This window comes from Kogia breviceps, chromosome 9, assembly GCF_026419965.1.
Source record: "Kogia breviceps isolate mKogBre1 chromosome 9, mKogBre1 haplotype 1, whole genome shotgun sequence".
Taxonomy (NCBI): domain Eukaryota; kingdom Metazoa; phylum Chordata; class Mammalia; order Artiodactyla; family Physeteridae; genus Kogia; species Kogia breviceps.
In genome coordinates this window covers 18,131,796-18,149,811 of record NC_081318.1, presented here as the reverse complement: position 1 = coordinate 18,149,811, position 18,016 = coordinate 18,131,796, and the positions used below count along the sequence as shown (strand labels likewise).

The 18,016-nt window shown below is 40.5% G+C and overlaps 1 protein-coding gene across 32 annotated transcripts in view; it reads left to right on the top strand.

The window, feature by feature from the left end:
- Positions 1-18,016, top strand: part of CALD1 (caldesmon 1) — a 188,092-nt gene that overhangs the window by 163,081 nt on the left and 6,995 nt on the right. For 18 of the 32 annotated variants that reach the window (XM_067042118.1, XM_067042103.1, XM_059073832.2 and 15 more), the window contains 7 exons: positions 405-663; positions 3,229-3,369; positions 7,979-8,022; positions 8,123-8,204; positions 10,025-10,162; positions 10,620-10,715; positions 15,821-15,901. In XM_067042118.1, coding sequence (XP_066898219.1) covers positions 405-663; positions 3,229-3,369; positions 7,979-8,022; positions 8,123-8,204; positions 10,025-10,162; positions 10,620-10,715; positions 15,821-15,901 — 841 coding nt within the window. The remainder of the gene's footprint in view (positions 1-404; positions 664-3,228; positions 3,370-7,978; positions 8,023-8,122; positions 8,205-10,024; positions 10,163-10,619; positions 10,716-15,820; positions 15,902-18,016) is intronic. The other 14 variants (XM_067042122.1, XM_067042121.1, XM_067042109.1 and 11 more) reach the window with 1 other exon arrangement.

Below are 18,016 nucleotides of genomic sequence, written 5' to 3'. Positions count from 1 at the left end.
CTGCATAACCATGGGGGAGCCTGTATCTTTTTGAGTCACTGTTTTTATTTTCTTTGAATAAATACCCAGAAGTGGAATTGCTGGGTCATATGGCAGTTCTCCTTTTAATTTTTTGAGGAGCCTCCATAGAGGCTGCATCAATTTACAATCCCACCAACAGTGCCTATTTGCCCTCCTTGTACAGTCAAGGAAACCCAGAGTAAGTGGTAGAGCAGGGACTCAGATTCAGACCTGGAGGTTCCAGGTGGACCCCAGCTTACCCCCTTGGACAGGCGTGAGGACCCACTGTCCAGTGCGGGCAGTGGGGATTTCGGTGTGGGCTGCAAAGCCTGCAGACCCACATCCCCTCCCTAAGGCGGGAGGAGGGGAGCTGCAAGGCAGACGTGTGTCCCACTCCTTTGCAGCCGCCCTGGAGGGAGGGCCAGCGAGGCCAAGGAGGCTGAAGGTTCTTCCCAAGTGGAAGCCGGCAAGCGGCTGGAGGAGCTGCGCCGCCGCCGCGGGGAAACAGAAAGCGAGGAGTTTGAGAAGCTCAAGCAAAAGCAGCAGGAGGCAGCCTTGGAGCTGGAGGAGCTGAAGAAGAAGAGGGAGGAGCGAAGGAAGGTCCTGGAGGAGGAGGAGCAGAGGAGGAAGCAGGAGGAAGCAGAGCGAAAAGTCAGAGAGGAGGTAAGGCGGGTGCAGCGTGGCCCGTCAGGCGCCTTATCTTACCCAAACCCCTGAGGACGTGTCTCTGGTGACCCTTCCAGCCCAGAAATAGTTTCTTCCCAGGTGAACTGCTGCTGCTCTTTTGAACATGAATTCTTAGAAATACATTTGAAGGTTAATCAGCTTGCTGTGTGCTAGGCATGGTTCCAAAACTTTTATCCACATTGGTTTATGCAATTCTAAGAACTCTCTGATATGGGGAGTCTTCTCATCCCCATTTTACAGATCAGGAAACTGAGGCACAGAGAGGTTTTTGTAATTTTCCCCAGGTCCCACTTGTCTTAATCCGTGACCCTGTAATGTCCCTCAATAAAGAACGGTTAGCAGAGAAGGATAAAAAAGTCTGCAGCTTGGTTACAAGAACCAAGTCACGTGATCATGATAGTTGTTTTTCGATATTTGAAGAGGTTTTATGGAGAAGATTTTCAAAAATAGCTTTTGGGGTGTTTTAAGTGGAAGAGTAAGTAACTAGATTTTCACAGGCAGTGACGGTATTGTTCGTTACTGTATACCCAGGACCCAGCCCAGCGCCAGGCATGTAGCAGCAACCCTGTAATTATGAACAGATGAATTTGTTCCGTCTTTTTAAACAGAACTGAAAACAACAGATAAAGTTACAAGAAGGCAAATTTTGAAAACTGAACAAGTGCTTAACCAACTACTGTAAGCATTGCTACAGTTTACAAGGTGCATTTTTTCCTTTCATCCTGAGGTACATTATTCTCATTTTATAGACAAAGAAGTGGGAATCAAATAGTTTGAGTAACCTGTGTGAAGTTACTTGACTAATAAGTGATAGAATTGGTACTGAGACCCAGCTTCTCCAACTCAGCCTAGAGCTTTTCCCACAAATCTTTGGAGACAGTGATCTCCCATCATTCAAAAATATGTAAAAAGACTTTAGATGACTTTTCAACATGGATCCTGTACAAACATTCCCTGAACTGTGGAAAGTTTGGATAAATTATTTCAAGGTCTCTTTCAACTCCAGCTCTTAATGAGCCGATGATCTTTGGTTAGGAAGTAGTGGGGACGATAGAGCTTTAGGATCAGACACTCTGCCACTGGCAAGCTGGGACCTTGGGAGAGTCACCGGACTGCTCTGAGACCTCTTTTCCTTAACTGTGAAATATCTACTTTCAGGATTGTGGCCATGATTAAATCATTGTATTCAGGGTGCCTTGTACATAATAGGCACTCAGGAAGTCACAGTTATCATAATTGTTATTATTGTTCTCTAGAGGAGCAGAATATCAATGAAAGCAGAAGAGAAACGTGAACTCTGAGAAGTGGATTGGACCTAGGCGGTGATTTGGTCTAACCTCCTACCAAGCACAGTGTCCTCGTTCTGGCCGCTGTGACAAACTGCCATAGACAGGGTGGCTGATAAGCAATCGAAGTTTATTTCTCATAGTTGTGAGGCTATAGGAAGTCCAAGATCAAAGTCCAGCAAATTCTCTGTCTAGTTAGACCTCACTTGCCAGTTCACAGATGGCAGTCTTTTCACTGTGTCCTCACGGAGCAGAAGGGGTAAGAGAGCTCCCTGGGGCCTCTTTTGCAAGTGCACTATCCATTCATAAAGGTTCACTCTCATGATCTAATCACCTCCCCCAAAGCCCCGCCTCCTAATACCATCACTTTGGGGGGTTAGGATTTCACCATATGGATTTTGGGAGGACACAAATATTCAGTCTATAACACACAGGATCTTTCTGCAAGAGATGAACATACGGTCCCTGCCTGAGAACATCCAGTTTGAAAACTACAAAGACTACATAAATCTCTCAGAAAATTGTCCATAGAGGTTATGCAGCTTGATGAGAAGACAGGGGAGAGTATTTTAGGCCAGGAGTGAAGGCACAGAGGGGCTAATGAGACAAATGGTAAACATCTGTGATTTCACCACTAGGGTGCAGTATCTACACCATTTCAGGTCTGTCAAACCATCTAAAATAATCTACTCAACTGAGGTGGGGACAACCATGAAATCGTATCTTGTACAATTTAGTAAATATAGTAACATACATTTGTATAGCGTTGCACATAAATCATCTCATTTGTCTTCGCAACTCTCCTAGGAAGCAGGCAGAAGGTATACTTATTTTACCTGCACAGAATGGAAGGTCAGTCTTAGATGACTTGACAGGATGATGATGACGTGATGATTGTCATACTGAGCACTGGTCTAAGCATTCTTCATGGGCTTTTTCTCATTTAGTCCTTGGTAAAGCCCTAGTCAGTGGCTATTATTGTTATCCCCATTTTACAGATGAGGAAACCTAGGCACAGAGCAGGTAAGTAACATGGCCGAGGTCGCACAGCTGAGAAGGGGCAGCCCAGAGTGCTTGTCGACAGTTAGACTCACAAGCTCAGGCTTAACCTCTGGTGCCACCCTTGAGGAAGGGATAGCATCCTTTCTAGAACCTGGGTCTTCTTCCTCTGGGACTATGCTTTCCCCTACAGCACTCTTTCCTTTTGTCTTGAAGCTGATATTGACGTCCTTGTTATTTGCTCTTTCTCTCTTAGGAAGAGAAGAGGAGGCTAAAGGAAGAGATTGAAAGGCGAAGGGCAGAAGCTGCTGAGAAACGCCAGAAGATTCCAGAAGATGGCTTATCAGACGACAAGAAGCCCTTCAAGTGTTTCACTCCTAAAGGTTCATCTCTCAAGGTATTTTTTTCCCCAGAAAACCTTCTTATAATATGTCTATTAAAATATAATAGAAATGTGATTTTAGCCCCTGATTTAGTTATTGATTATTCGAAGTTTTGCCTCATTTATCTTTTTGCTCCTTCTTTCAGCAATTTCACAGCTTCTTTTTGTTTTCAAGATACGGAAAGGAGAGAAATAAAGTGGAGAAATTTTTGTCTGTTGTTTATTAGATCTTTGGTATACATTAAAAAGACCTTTGGTGACTATCTCTGGATCTCACTGACCCACGCCCTCCACATGCCTTATTACTTTGAGCAAATAAAAATGGAAACGTTTAAACTTCATAAAGTGGGCAAATATATTTTAAAGGTTTAAGCTGCTTTTCAGGCTAATGTTCAGTTTTTTCCTTTGTCATTATTAAGAGCAGCACAGCTGGAAATGGTACATGGCAAATTTTAAAGCTGTTACCATGGGGGGAGATGAAATGTGACTCTGATAGGCTCCTTTGCCAGGATGAGTTTGGTCCGACTACTGCCTTCATAGAGCATAATTCCTAGTGACTTGGAAGTGCTGCTGAAAGAGAAGAGAATGAGCAGGAAGGAGCTGACTCAGGGAGATGATGGGATGGTTATGGAGGAACAAGAGCGCAGACTCAAATACGTATTTTTGCTTATACAGTTAGCATGTTTTGAGTACCTGACACAGTGAAAATACTCAACAAGTATTTATTGAATGAATGCATGAATGAATGAATCTTCAGGGATTGGAACTTTGAGCAGTTTTGATTTTATCCTCATCTTCCATCAGCCTCGCTAGGTTACAAAGCACTGACAACAGGTAAAGCCCGTATAGAATCATAGCCAGGCGCCAGCTGGTTAATGTGTGTGCATCTATCATTGTGTGTGAGATCTAATGTCCACACTAAAATGATCCAAAGCCAGTTACTTACGTTTTACAGTTATTACCTGTTTCACATGAAAAACAGTATGTTTTATCCCTAGATAACTTCACTTAGTCTTTAGAATGGTCTGGGTCCCAGTCTACCCTAGTTCTAACTCCTCCCAAATAAACTCCTTATACTTGAACCCTCGTCTTAAGAGCGGCTTCAGGGGGAATCCCAACTAAACCACAGGGGGATTTCCTTATTCAATGCTTGATATTTATAACAAATCTAATGTGCGCTATGTGCTATGAAGGCAAGAAGCACCAAGCGAGGTCCCTGCCCCTCGGGCACTAATATAATTGACTGCCTCAGGAGAATTCAAGACTTGCAAAGCTAATGAAGTGCAGACCACCAGCTCAGCGAGGTCTCTGAGTGGAGCAGAAAGAGGAGAGAGGCTTTGTTGAGTAGGTGAGCTTCATTTACGGATCTGAAATCTGAATTTCATAAAATCTTCCGATGTCACAAACTATTCTTTTGATTTTTTTCCAACCATCTAACAATGTAAAATGTTCTTAGCTTTTGGGTGGGTGGAGGACATGGGCGGATGGGCCATAGTTTGCCTACCCCTGCTGTAGGAGAAAGAAGAGAAAGGCAGGCCCTGCTCAGGTCAGGCCATCCCTGGGCCGGCACCGGGTCCCTCCTCAGTCGGGCTCCTTTGATTCCTGGCTCATCAATAATTAACGAAAACCATGTTCTCTCTCTTTCAACCTTCCTTCAAATGCCACTCAAGCTAAGCTCTCCTTGAACTGTCTTGGGAACATGAGGAAAGTAGTAGCCATCTAGACTTCGAATTGGTACTCTTTTTTTTCCGAACAAACTGCAACCCATCCTCCTGCAAACATCTGTCTACCTAGTTTCCAACTTAACTTCTCCAGTGTTTCCGTCAACCAGAGTCCTGGGTTCCCAGAAAGCCATTTGTCTACTCACTCTGGTAGAGAGGCACGTGTGAGCAATCAAAGCTGATATGTAAAAAAGAAAAAACACATTTTTAATTTCTGTGAAACAGAGACATGCTTTCAAGAACAGACAGTCTAGTGCTTTTCTCCATAGTATGTGCCTTGAAGAATCTACTGTGGCTCTTGTGTTAGAACTTAATTTCATGTCCTACAATTGAATTCCTGCAACTATGGATACTTTTGGCCCTGCAACTTTTATAAATGGTCACAAGCTAACATTGTCAAATGCCAGTGGGAGGAGGAACATTTGATATTTGACCTCAAGATATTATCAACTGGTGTGTTTTGTTAATTTCTCATGACACATATTCCTTGTATGAGAAGCTCAGAACCTGCTTTCTCATAGTTAAATTATGCTAGCAGTGAATGATTTTTCTTACATAAGACATGCAAAGAATAGGTTTTAAGTAAATTAAATTTAGAATTTTGTTTTTATTATTATTGTTTTCATATACTGGTGGTGGAAGGAGTGTGGAGTAAGGAAAGCGCCAGTTTGCTGAAATGTGTGGGGTTTTCCCCTGTGTTTTACTGGGACAACACTGCCACCTCTTGGTCTTCAGAAGAACCAATTTCCCCCTTTAAACTCCTTACGCAGGAGATTTAATTTACAAATTTAGTACAAATTGTTACATTACCCAGAGTCACTAAGGGGAGAGATTTTCCAACAAGAGTACATCAGTAATGGATGGTAAATCCTGATAAAATGTGATAATGAAGTCAAGCTGTATGGAATATTGTAGATACAAAAGGAGAAGGGAGAGTCTGAGAGCCTCTGTAATGTGAATAAATGTGATGGCCAAGGTTAAGAAGATGATCCCCGAGTCAGAACGATGCTAGAAGTGCTACAAAGAACAAGTCTCATCTCTGCCTCCCCTCTCCACTGGCCTTCCACCACGCCGAACGGTTCTCCATTCTTCAGTCCCACCACTCTACATGCCTCTTGGTTCCCCAAATCTTTGTATATGTGTTTGCTCTGCTAGAAATGTCCTCTCCCCTCTAACTCATGCACTCCCACCCTCACTTTCATGAACTCATTTATAAAGCTGTGTAAACTATAAACTACAAATCTCAGCTCAAATACCAGAACATCTGAAAAGGCTTCTCAAACTCCTCCATTTTCTTATCTTTAATATGGTACCTACCACTGAATTTAAAATTTTTCGTTTATGTGTTCTACTAGTCTCCCCTGCTGACTCCTTAAAGAATTGGAACCCTGTCTTATACATCGTTGCGTGTTCAACTTCATATAATAGGTGCTCACATGTAATTTATTGGTTGGTTGGTTGTTTGACTGACAGGTTGGCAGGGTTAAATCAGGATGGATAGATGGGTGAATAATATTAAAAGTGCCAGTGCATTGCGTGGTTCTAATGTGTCTTACCTCATTCAACTGGGAACTTTTTCTCCAGAAATGCACTTCTAAGTTTATGTTAAAATCAGAAAAATAAGATTTAAGACCCTTTACATCTCATAAACTCAGGGATACCTATAGCATTCTTTTGCATAAAGTTTTATGTTTAATGAGTTTGATTTTATCTTTGTAAGAAATCACTGGAAAGGATGAAGTGCCCTAACTAACATCTTTAAAAGTATTATTCGACTGATATTAGGAGTGAAGCATGTTTTCCAAAAAGCTGAAAGGTATTTATTAATAATCCATGAGTCCCAGGCCAACAGTCCAGAAAAAGCCATGACATCTTAAAGATTGTAGGGGACGGTCAACCACACCAGCCTAGGGTAGCCGTAGCCTAGTAGATTCCTTGGATGGCCTGAACAGGGCAGAAAATGGACCTGTGCGCTTTGCACATGCAGTCATCTGCAAAGAAGCTTTTACAATTTGCTGATGATAGGTGATGCGTGGCAGAGGACATTTCTAGCCTGGAGTTGGGTATCATGAGGAGTCAACAAATACTTGCCGACTTATAAAGAACATCTGGATTTGAGTGATGCAGTGTTTGATTTAGCAGCTTTAGTTGTAGCAAAATTTCTGGCTTTTTAAAAAAAGAATTTATTAAAAATGACTAAACTGCCCATCGGTGTATATCCATAGCGGTTTCTCTGGGCTTATTTGCTTATTTCCCACTTGGACTAATAGGGCCTTCCTGAGAGGCCTCAGCCCTTCCTGATGAGCTGTGCCCCAGTTTCACTCATCCCCACCCGCCCCCCATCTCCTATATTCAGGGCAAATTCAGCTCAGCAATAGGTTTGACAGCTATCAAATTAGAAGATCAGGCTAAGCAGTAAGTGAATAGTTCACAGTTCCTGGTTATCTTTCTTATATATATAAATATCAAATCGTTATGTTGTATACCTAAAACTAATGTAATGTAATATGTCATTTATACCTCAATAAAAAATAATGGAAAAAAATTTCAAGTACATCAGAAAGCAAAAAAAATAATTGTTTTAGTCTTGAAATGTAATTATTTTGCCCTTGATTTATATTATTTCAGAGGCATTTTAATTCCATTTTGTCTAGTCTTTGTCTCCAGAACTTCATATTTCTCTATCTTCTGCCAGCCCTGCCTTTGTCTCCCAAACCTCATTATCAAGTACCTTGCATGCAGTTTTCCTCTCTAGCAGAGGTGCCGTGCACAGCACCCTCATACTCTTTGACACTCTTTGGTACTTTTATTCCCCAGGTTCAGGGAAGATAGTAGTATGGGCTGAGAAACACTGTTTATAAAACTGAAAATATTAACTGGTTTTATTTTTGTCCAATTCCTAGATAGAAGAGCGAGCAGAATTTTTGAATAAGTCTGTGCAGAAAAGGTAATATGGTTGATTGTTGAATTGAGAATCATCAGCCATTATATGTATGGAAAAATTCTCTTATTTTTATGTATGTGTGTGTGTGTGTTTATTTACTTAGCAGTGGTGTTAAACCAACTCATCAAGCAGCAGTAGTCTCCAAGATTGACAGCCGACTGGAGCAATACACCAGTGCAATTGAGGTGAGAGATGTCCTCAGAGTTATGGTCAAACAGAAATCAACTCTGATTATATAAATAATCATAGAAACACTTAGGACAATAATCAAGTCCAGTAGTGTTAGAATGTTAATGATGTTTTATAACTAGTTAGAGAGAAAACAATAATAAAGACACATTATAGAAGAGTTTTAAATAAATTATTGTTTACTACTTTCCACCTGTATTCTTTAGTGAAGGTGTTACTTTTTTTTAATGAATGAGTTTATTGTTATTTAAATATATTATTTATGTGTTCACAAGTATATCTTCAATATTCTTAATTCCTTATAAAAGGTGTTCCCATATATAGTTTAAACAGGTCCCTTACAACCATGATTAGTCCCCTTTTATCTATAAAAACTTTTATTACCAAATAAATTGGTAGTATAAATCAATATAAAGATGATAGCCAGCTGGAATTTAATGCATTTCAAATTGATTGTTTTATATATGAAGGATCACAGTTTTATGCTTCTGTCTAATCCAACATTTTTTCCACCCAGTTGACCTAGGGGTGTCACTCTATTCAGAAATAATGTACTATATTTGCAAGTACCAAAGCACTAAGAGGGTAGGGTGCCATTGATCGAGATGTGATCCTGGTTTTTTTCTCCTTTGTGTAGACTTTAGTCAGTGGTTTTAGTTGCCTGCTATGAAGTAATTGGATGAGTTTGATTTGATTTCTCCTCTCCTTTGTACTGCAGAGTGGAGACACCTATAAAATAGTTCATAACAAATGATAAGAGGGAATAAGAGAGAGAGAGGTCTGGATGATTAATCATGTGAATAATCAAGTCTTAACATTCAAGAGGAGATTTTCAGAAGATTAAATGGCCACTAAATTATCAGACAAATTGCAGATACTTATTTTCTGTGGTTGAATTGATCACAGCTCTAACGGGGTTAATGAAGCCCAAACTGTGGCTTCAGGCTTCACGTAGTCCAGCAATGGTACCACTCACCCTGGCTGCCCACCTTGGTGACACATGCCACAGGCCCTGAAGCAGGACCAGGAGAGAAACTGCATGATTTGGGGTACGCCCATCACTACTGCTGGAAACGTATCTTGAATGCACACCTTTCTTTTTACACCCATTCATTCCTCCTTCCAGCCTCCATGCGGTGGTCTCTCAGTCTTTCAGTCTTTTAGCACACCCCCGTCTCTGGTCCTTGGCATGTACCGTTAGCTCTGTGTGGAACGGTGTTTTCTGCTTCCTTCACCAGACTCTTTCAAGTCTTCCATCAGATCTGGCTTTGAATGTCACATCCTCAGAGTAGCCTTCTTTGCCCCCCTAAACTAAGTACCATTGTCCCCTCGTGTGCTCTCTTGGCATACTTACGGTACCACACTCGTCTTTCATAGCACTTACTGCAATGTGAAATAACAGTGTATAACTAGTTACTGTCTCTCCTATTAATGTCAGTCCACTGCAGCTTACAGAGTGGACTGTCTTGCGTACCACCACGTCCCCAGAGCCTAGCACAGTGCCCTGCACACAGCAAGCACCCAAGAAGTGTCTGTTGTAGCAATGAAGTAACATATCACCTCAACAAGAAATGGAGTCCCAATGAAAAGCATATTTCACTTTCGAAAGATCCTCTGAAGTAGATATAATGGTTTATTTGGAGGTAGAGATGTCATCAGAATGTACTTTCACAACAGAAATTATGACTCTCATTTTTGGTGAAGGCATTTGCACAGTGAATTTGTTAAGTGATAGTGTTGAAGAAGACAAGCTTACTGTCGTTTTACGAGCGCAAACTTACCGGCACCAATCCTAAAAATAATTCACATACTTCAGGGAACAAAAACTGCAAAACCTACGAAGCCGGCAGCCTCGGACCTTCCTGTTCCTGCCGAAGGTGTCCGCAACATCAAGAGCATGTGGGAGAAAGGCAATGTGTTCTCATCACCCACTGCATCAGGCACGCCAAATAAGGTGAGCAGAGGATTGCCATCTTTTAATTTTGGAGGTTGGGTTTTTCTTTTTTTTTTTTTTAGGAATCACATAGTTAATTACAAAAGCAGTGAAAAAGGTATAATTCTTACTTTCTTTTGCAATGACCAAAAAGCAAGCTCAGGAAAACTGTGTTCCTGAGGCTAATAGACTATATGCACTGTGTTCTGGCCACAGGCCTCTAAATACGGTACCCGGAGTTAATCACTGACCTTGGGGTTGGGGGTAGGAGAAGTGCAGGGGGAAGAACACCAGATAACATACTCTTTAAATATCAGGTTTAAGGTTTATTTTTGTCAAAATATTCAATGTAATGATCAATAATTGATCAGTGTTATGTGAAATAATACTGGATAATATTTTGAGGTTGCTTTGAAATTTTCTTTCCAGGTAGGTTTTTTTTTTTTTTCTTTAATATTAGATGCTTGGCCTTTTGTAGGAAACGGCCGGCTTAAAGGTGGGGGTCTCCAGCCGCATCAACGAATGGCTAACCAAAACCCCAGACGGAAACAAGTCACCTGCTCCCAAACCTTCGGTAAGTAGCTCCAGGTTCTTCTGAATTTCTCTCGTAGCTCAGCTCCCAGCAACAGAAGAAAACAGGCTGTTGGTCTATTTGCCTGGGAAAAACAAGGCCCCTGATCTTGGTCGTGACTGCTGAATAACAAACAAGGAGGGCTTCAGATTGAGGGAACAGTCCCAAGCACTATAATTACCCAGAAGGTAAAATGGGACCATCACCTCTCCACCCAGAACGTGGAGGCAGTTCACATTTACACTCTTAACTGGTTTGCATGTTTAGCTTCTATTCTATAAATTACAGACAGGAGTTTGAAAATGAAAATGTCAAATTATCTTGGCCATTTCTCTGTCAAGAGCACCTCTACACTTATTCCCAAAAGAATGTGTACGTTGGCTATTTGAACCCATGTTTTCTAATTTGCCTAATTTCTGTAACTTAACACAAAAATACAGTTACTGGGTAGTTGTTGAAATAATTGCTGTAATTTTCTTGTCAACACCTCCAAAGGAAAGCCATTTTAAAAAAAACAACTGTAAAATGAGAAACTATAAAAACTGGTTATGAATGTTATTTTTGGAAATTTAAAATCTTCTTATTAAGTGTGGCTATCTTACTATAAAAATATTCTTTTAACCTTTTCATTGAATGTATTTGGTCATTGCCTTGCATTTATTGTTATAATCAAAAACCTTATTAAGCTCCCTACTGTATACTGGTGAACTTTCTCTGTTGAGTTGGCTTTTATACCTTTGTTGGTGCCCAAGGCAGCAAAAGCTCAACTGTCACAACTGCCCCATTCCAGAGGTAGAAGAAAAGCTTTCCAAATCCTAGGCCTCTGCACTGTTGAGCATTTAGTGGCATCCCTTTGCTCTATATTTAATCTCCAAATTCAGTAAAGTTTTATCACTTTTCCAATTTAAAAAGACAAGAATGGAAATATTTCCATACTTTTCTTGGATACACTTCCTTGTAGTCAGTTAATATTCAGCTTGAGATTCTCTGCATACGGGCCTCACAAGAGGTATAAAACTAATGTAAACCCAATTTACAATTGGACAGTCAATATATTGAAAAGAAAATCTTTTTCCTCTCCCAGGAGATATAGGAAAGGGGCCCTATAAAAGGAGACAGTCGAGGTGAGGGATCATACCCACAAGGTATGTGATCTTTAGTGCCTCAAGTTTCCCCAACACCCCAGGTGACATAAAGAGTGGAAATTATTTTTTAAATGGCAGTTTATATAAAGTTTTGTGGTTCCAGATCAGTGATTATTAACCTTTTTGAATTATGGACGCCTTTGACCTTTTTGAATTATGGACGCCTTTGAAAACCTAATGACATGTAAAGACCCTCTCCCCCAAAACACTGCATATAATACAAGTTCAGCAAGTTCGTGGACACACTGAAGGTTTCTCATGACAGCAAAGATAAAGAGAAAAGGGTATATGTTTTTCTTCTTTGATGAGTATGGTACATTGCTAAAGGAGATGGTCACATTTTTCACATGTATTTGCAACCTGTTTCATTTCTATCCCAGATTATACTCATGTGTTTGGTTCAGGACTTGATCCATACTCTTCTATCAACACTTTAACTGATAAGCCTATCATCTATGTCACCCTAATGGGAGGGTTAAAAAGATTCAATACAGTTATTATTACAATAGGTATAAATGAGTCAAGGTTTCCACAGAAAGCCCCGTTTTCTGGAGTTATTGATGGCCTCCTAAAAATGGCAGGACAAAAAGGCATTACAGGGAAATTACAAAATCATTGCCTGCTTTGTCTAATATTTAGTAAGTAATTTGCTAGACCGTCGTCTACTAGAGGATAGAGGAGAAAAGGCAAGAAGGATGTGGCAAGTAGTATACATCATAATGATCTCTTTTTCCCCATGGCCCATTGGATTTGGTAGATTAGTCTGGCTTCCTGAATAAAGGCCAGGTTGAAACAAAGCGATGTGTAATTGATGTTGTAAATAAAAGGGCAGTTTGAGCAGCTCGTACTTAATATATAACTGTGAGCTTTGTGCGCACCCCAAGAGCAGTAGGCCCGGCAATGTGCCACGTCACGAATAGCAGTATGGCAGTCTCTTTGGGGAAAAATACAACTTGGAATTTAGTAAGGCAGGGGGGTAACTCACAGACACTACGCATCCAGCAGAAAAGAAATGAAAATGTCCAAACTGCTGGAAAGGGCTGGACGGATCCCGCAGATACATGAAACCTGTCAGGCAAAAGGTTAAGTCACGGAAGGCAGCTTAGAAAGACAGGTCAAGCAAAGATTTTTGTCTAGGTCTTGTCCAGGGGGGTCTCACACTGGCGGCCTGCAGCTAAGATCCGTGTAGTCAGGGCCATTGTGCTTTATAGTCCTTCTTTTAAATTATAATTTGAACATGTTTTTAAGGTGTGGAGGCATGCATTCTTTAAATTGTTGATTCCTTCTTTTTTAAACTTTTCTTACACCAGCCTCTTCAGGCATGTGCTTCCAGCCTGGCTCTTCATGGCAGGCATGTGAGTTTGACACCCTTGGGATTCTGGTCAGACTGACCCTGAACCCAGGATGTCAGAGGATTACCTAAAGACAGCAGCAAATAGCAGGCTCCCAAAGGCTCCCTTCTAATTTGGGACCAGAGGTGATTTGTTCTCAACCCCTTGTTTATATTCCTTGGCATGTATGGATGAAAGGGAGAGCCTGGGTTTGTGTTTGCAGATGTATGGCATGTGGCCATTAAGGAAAAATCAGAGAGAAGTTCTTTTACCAAAATAGTGCTCACCCAGTGAAACCTCAAGAACCAGGAAAAGAGTAATCCATGGGATTAGTGTCCGGTTCTAAAATTCACTGAAGAGAAAAACCATCCCCTGCTACTAGTTATGCATTAATTTTCATATAATTAAAAGTGCTCAAAAGCTTGTCAAATCAATATTATTTGGGTCTCTGAAAACTAGTAACTTATTTAAACATTGATCTACAACTGATTCTTTACTGGGATGTCTATTGCTATTTGTGGGTAGAATTTATAGGACTACAGTGTAACTTTGTAAGCGGAATTCAATTCCAAGTATGTCTGTTGTATCTGGTTAGTCTGTTCTTTGTGTCTAAACTACATGTTATATACAGCAATTAAAATGCTAATTTGTCTTTCTTTTTGTTTAAAAAAAAACCCCCAACATTGTCTTTCTCAGCTGAATTTTCTTCTTCATTCTTTGATCTCTGGTTGACTGGAAACCTGCTTCCCTGCCTTCATTTCTCCCTCTTCTTCTGGAGTGGGTCTTTCTCTAAAATGTAGGCTGGTCAGGTAATTTCATTTATATTTCCCATTTGATTTAAAATGTCAATTTACCACTCAGTTGTCAATATTTTCTTAAAATGGACTCTTTAAACTCTTTAAGTTATCTCAAAAGATTCATAGGTGGGATTCAAGGAAAATACAATTCATTTTCTTTAGTAGAAGGGTATTCATGTGAAAGAAAAATATTTTTCTTATATGAATCAAATAAACAAAGTAGTAATAGCCACTTTTCAGAGCTTCCATTAGCATGTTCCTAATTATAGTTTCCAAATTTTTAAAACAGTCTTCCAGACAATTTGGCAGCTTCTACTTACATTGGCATATGTAGTGGAATTCTTCAAAAACAATCTGATTTGTTGCTTACTGGTTCCAAGTTAAATAGGTGTAACTCTCTAATAGAATATCAGGAATCCATGTCACAGTGAAAATCCAGAAATTCAGTAAGATTAAGGCAAATCTGAACTGCTTCACATGGTAATATTTTTAACCAGTGCATTTCTAGTGTTACAATCTCAATAGTATCTACTAAAAAAAAATACATGTCCATTTAGACTGGTGTCCATGGATAAATGTAGTTGCTCTTAGCTTTGCCTTCTAATGAGAAAAGTGTTTGCCAAAATAAACATTACTATTTCAGTAAAACACATTTATTTTCTACCTTTGCCAAGTACTCATATAAGCAAACGCTGGAAGAAGAGTAAATGGAAACAGAAATTTGGATCCTTATCCAAACCAAATTAATTATGAGGTAGTAAATAAAGATTCAAAGATATATAGCTGTCATTGATCATATTTTAGTGTTTTCTTCCCAAGATCTTTACATGTTCTCACATATGTCATCAACTGTCACTTTCTCTTATGGGTACACTTTGTAGTAAATGTTTAATTTCACGGGGCTAGGTGCTCCTGATACACTTCTGAATTACCCCTTGCTCCTCAGGAAACACAAAATGATTTTAATCTGAGGAAAGTGCAATTAGAAAAATGTCTTAGATTGGGCTGCCCAGAAGCAAACCATAAAATAGTGGTTCGTGTGCAAGTAGTTTACATGAGACATGAAGAAAACACTACAGGAAGTGAGGCAGGAAAAGAAGGCAGCCAATAAAGAATGTTTATTAAGCAAGTCACTACATGGGCTGTTAAACATAATCCTGCTGGGAAAGCCTGAAAGCCACCCCAAAACACATGCTTCCGAGTTATCTCACCTGAGGCGTGAGCGAGTCTGAGAAATATTCTTGCACCAAATCTCATGGGTGAGTCCATGGGTGTTAACTCTCTGGATGTCCAGCCTGCCTCCTGAGAGCAAAGTGGGCATCTGCAGCCAGAGGAAGTCCTCATGCAAAGAGATGCAGTGTTGGCCATTGGAGGTCCAGCTGGTACACATTAAAGTCACAAGGGCTGGGGGCCATGGGCAAGGCACCCAAGAAAAGTTAATTGGCAAGGGGTGAGGTCCTTGTCCAACCCCCCCAAAAGTATTTAAAACTAACCTACGCTCGATTCACTTCTAAGGACATAGAAAGTTAAAAATTGGCTATCTCAATTTTAAATACACTTATATTCCAATTTTACTGGTCAATAAACAGTTAAGTCCTTGGTGAATGACAGGACCTAAGTGCTGGATAGTTTCAGCCCATTCTCTGTCACAGCATAGGTCAGGGTCCGTATAAAAACAAACAACGGCTAACGATCCTTTTGATTCAACCCATTTCAGATGACTAGGATAAAGTGTATTACACAAATAAACAAACAACAGATGTGGTGATTTATTTAGACCTGGCCAGAAAATATAAAGAGCCACCCATCAATTTTTTATGCTTTCTCTTCATTAGGATTTGAGGCCAGGAGACGTATCTGGCAAGCGGAACCTCTGGGAAAAGCAATCTGTGGACAAAGTCACTTCCCCCACTAAGGTAATCTACCGGAAGATTTGTTTTCCACAGGTTCTTTTCCTGCTGTATCCTGCAGTATGCTGTCCCACGGTCAACAAAGAAATAGTGGGGCTTCCCTGGTGGCGCAGTGGTTGAGGGTCCGCCTGCCGATGCAGGGGATGCGGGTTCGTGCCCCGGTCTGGGAAGATCCCACATGCCGCGGAGCGGCTGGGCCCGTGAGCCATGGCCGCTGAGCCTGCGCGTCGGGAGCCTGTGCTCCGCAACGGGAGGGGCCACAACAGTGAGAGGCCCGCGTACCGCAAAAAACTAAAAAACAAAAAACAAAAACAAAGAAAGAAATAGTGCTGATCCACAGAGTCTTGTCTGGGTAACCATTCTTGTATATGGCACAGAGAAAGGCAGTGTCACGGAGCCTTCAGCGTGGTAGGTTTGTCAAGTCATGCAAGGTAAATAGTCTAGATCCGTGGGATGGTTCCCTGTAAGACATTCTAGAAACACCATAGCGGTAGGGGTGTTGAAAACAGAAGGCTGTGTGGTATAACCATGGTCTACGTTTCCTTACAAGGTCCAGGCTTGGAAATCAGAATTTGCAGATCGCCTAGGAAAGAATGTCTATCTCCTTGAGTAGTTTCAAAGCTGCTTTCTGGAACCATTCTAAGGGGTTACATTGGCAGCAGTCTAGGACTCAAGGCTGATACGGCCAAAAAATTGAAATAACATTCAAAAGTTAGCAAAATTTGCCGCCCTGTGAAAACTACTGGCTGAGAATTCTTGGATTTGTCCTTCGGCTTTCTGCTCATCCTTCACAAAGTGGCCTCTGGTCGACATCTAAGTGATGCACAAACTAAAAATAGGGCCCCTTGTTGTACAAGGAGCTAATTCAACTCCTAATTCCCCATTCAAGTAATAATTCCAGTCTTCTGGAATTAAATTGAAATTTAAAAAATTAAAATTAAATTTAAAAATTAAAATTAAAATTAATTTAAAATTAAAATTAATTAAAATTGAAAAGAGAAAAATCAGAGAGCAACAATAAGTAAGATTAGAATAGACTGCTTATGGGCTGATGTGGAACTGTATACCCAGAAGCACTTTTTAAGCAAACTCAGGACTGAAGAACATCTCAAAGGCAACTGAAGAATCTCTACAACTCACCGAAGGGAGAGAATTGCTTCCTCTTTCCTACCTTCTACGACGTGCTGATAAGTCTGGTGCAGCTTCCTGAGTGTGTTACATCTTGTCTACTAGTTAAGTTTTCTAAATAACTGCTAAATATATTCAAAGTACCAGTAATAATTTTCACCATTACAAACCACTAACATGTAACGAGCATCCACTATATGCCTTCTCAACCTACATTATCTCATTTGACTCTCCAATCACCATTATTATTACCCCCATTTAGAGCTAAGGAGAATGAGGCACAGAGAGATTAAGTACCTTTCTCAAAGTCACACAGCAAGTAAGGAGCAAAGCCTGGATTCAACTCAGACAGTCTGTTCTGAGCCTGCATTCTTAACCATTATACATGCTGCTTTTTTTTAGGATTGCATATTCAGCAGAAAATGTAAAGTTCTAAAGTTCCTTGTACAATTTTCCTCTGGTGGAACGGAGGGGAATCATTTTTTAGTTTTTGTTTTTCAAACAAAGAATGAACTTTTGTTGGCCTAAGCCATTATGACCCTTCTCGAAATGACCTTTCAGAAGTGACAGTCTAAATGTTTATATAGTCTCCTTTCTGAGTAGGGGGTGTCAGCTGTCCATAGGCCATCATCACAGGTTTAATAGATCCCCTCTGGACAATATTCCTCTGAACCAGGGTTCTAGGAAGTAGAGTAAAGATATGATCTGGAATGGTAGGTCTCAGGGAACACCACTTACATACAACATGAATGGTACTCCCTGGAATTATGCAATAATGTGTGTGGTACAATGTGGGACGGTGACAGGGTGAGACTTCATACACATACATACTGCCCCCTCCTCCTTGGTCTATACCACAGAACTCTTTCTACAGTAATAATAATAACATAACCAGCAGGCCCAGAGCTGAGTTTGTGAGGTAGCAAAGTAGGTAGCTCCTTTGGTCCAAAATGTCAAATTCACTAGTATCATGCAGTAATCCCTTTGAAATGA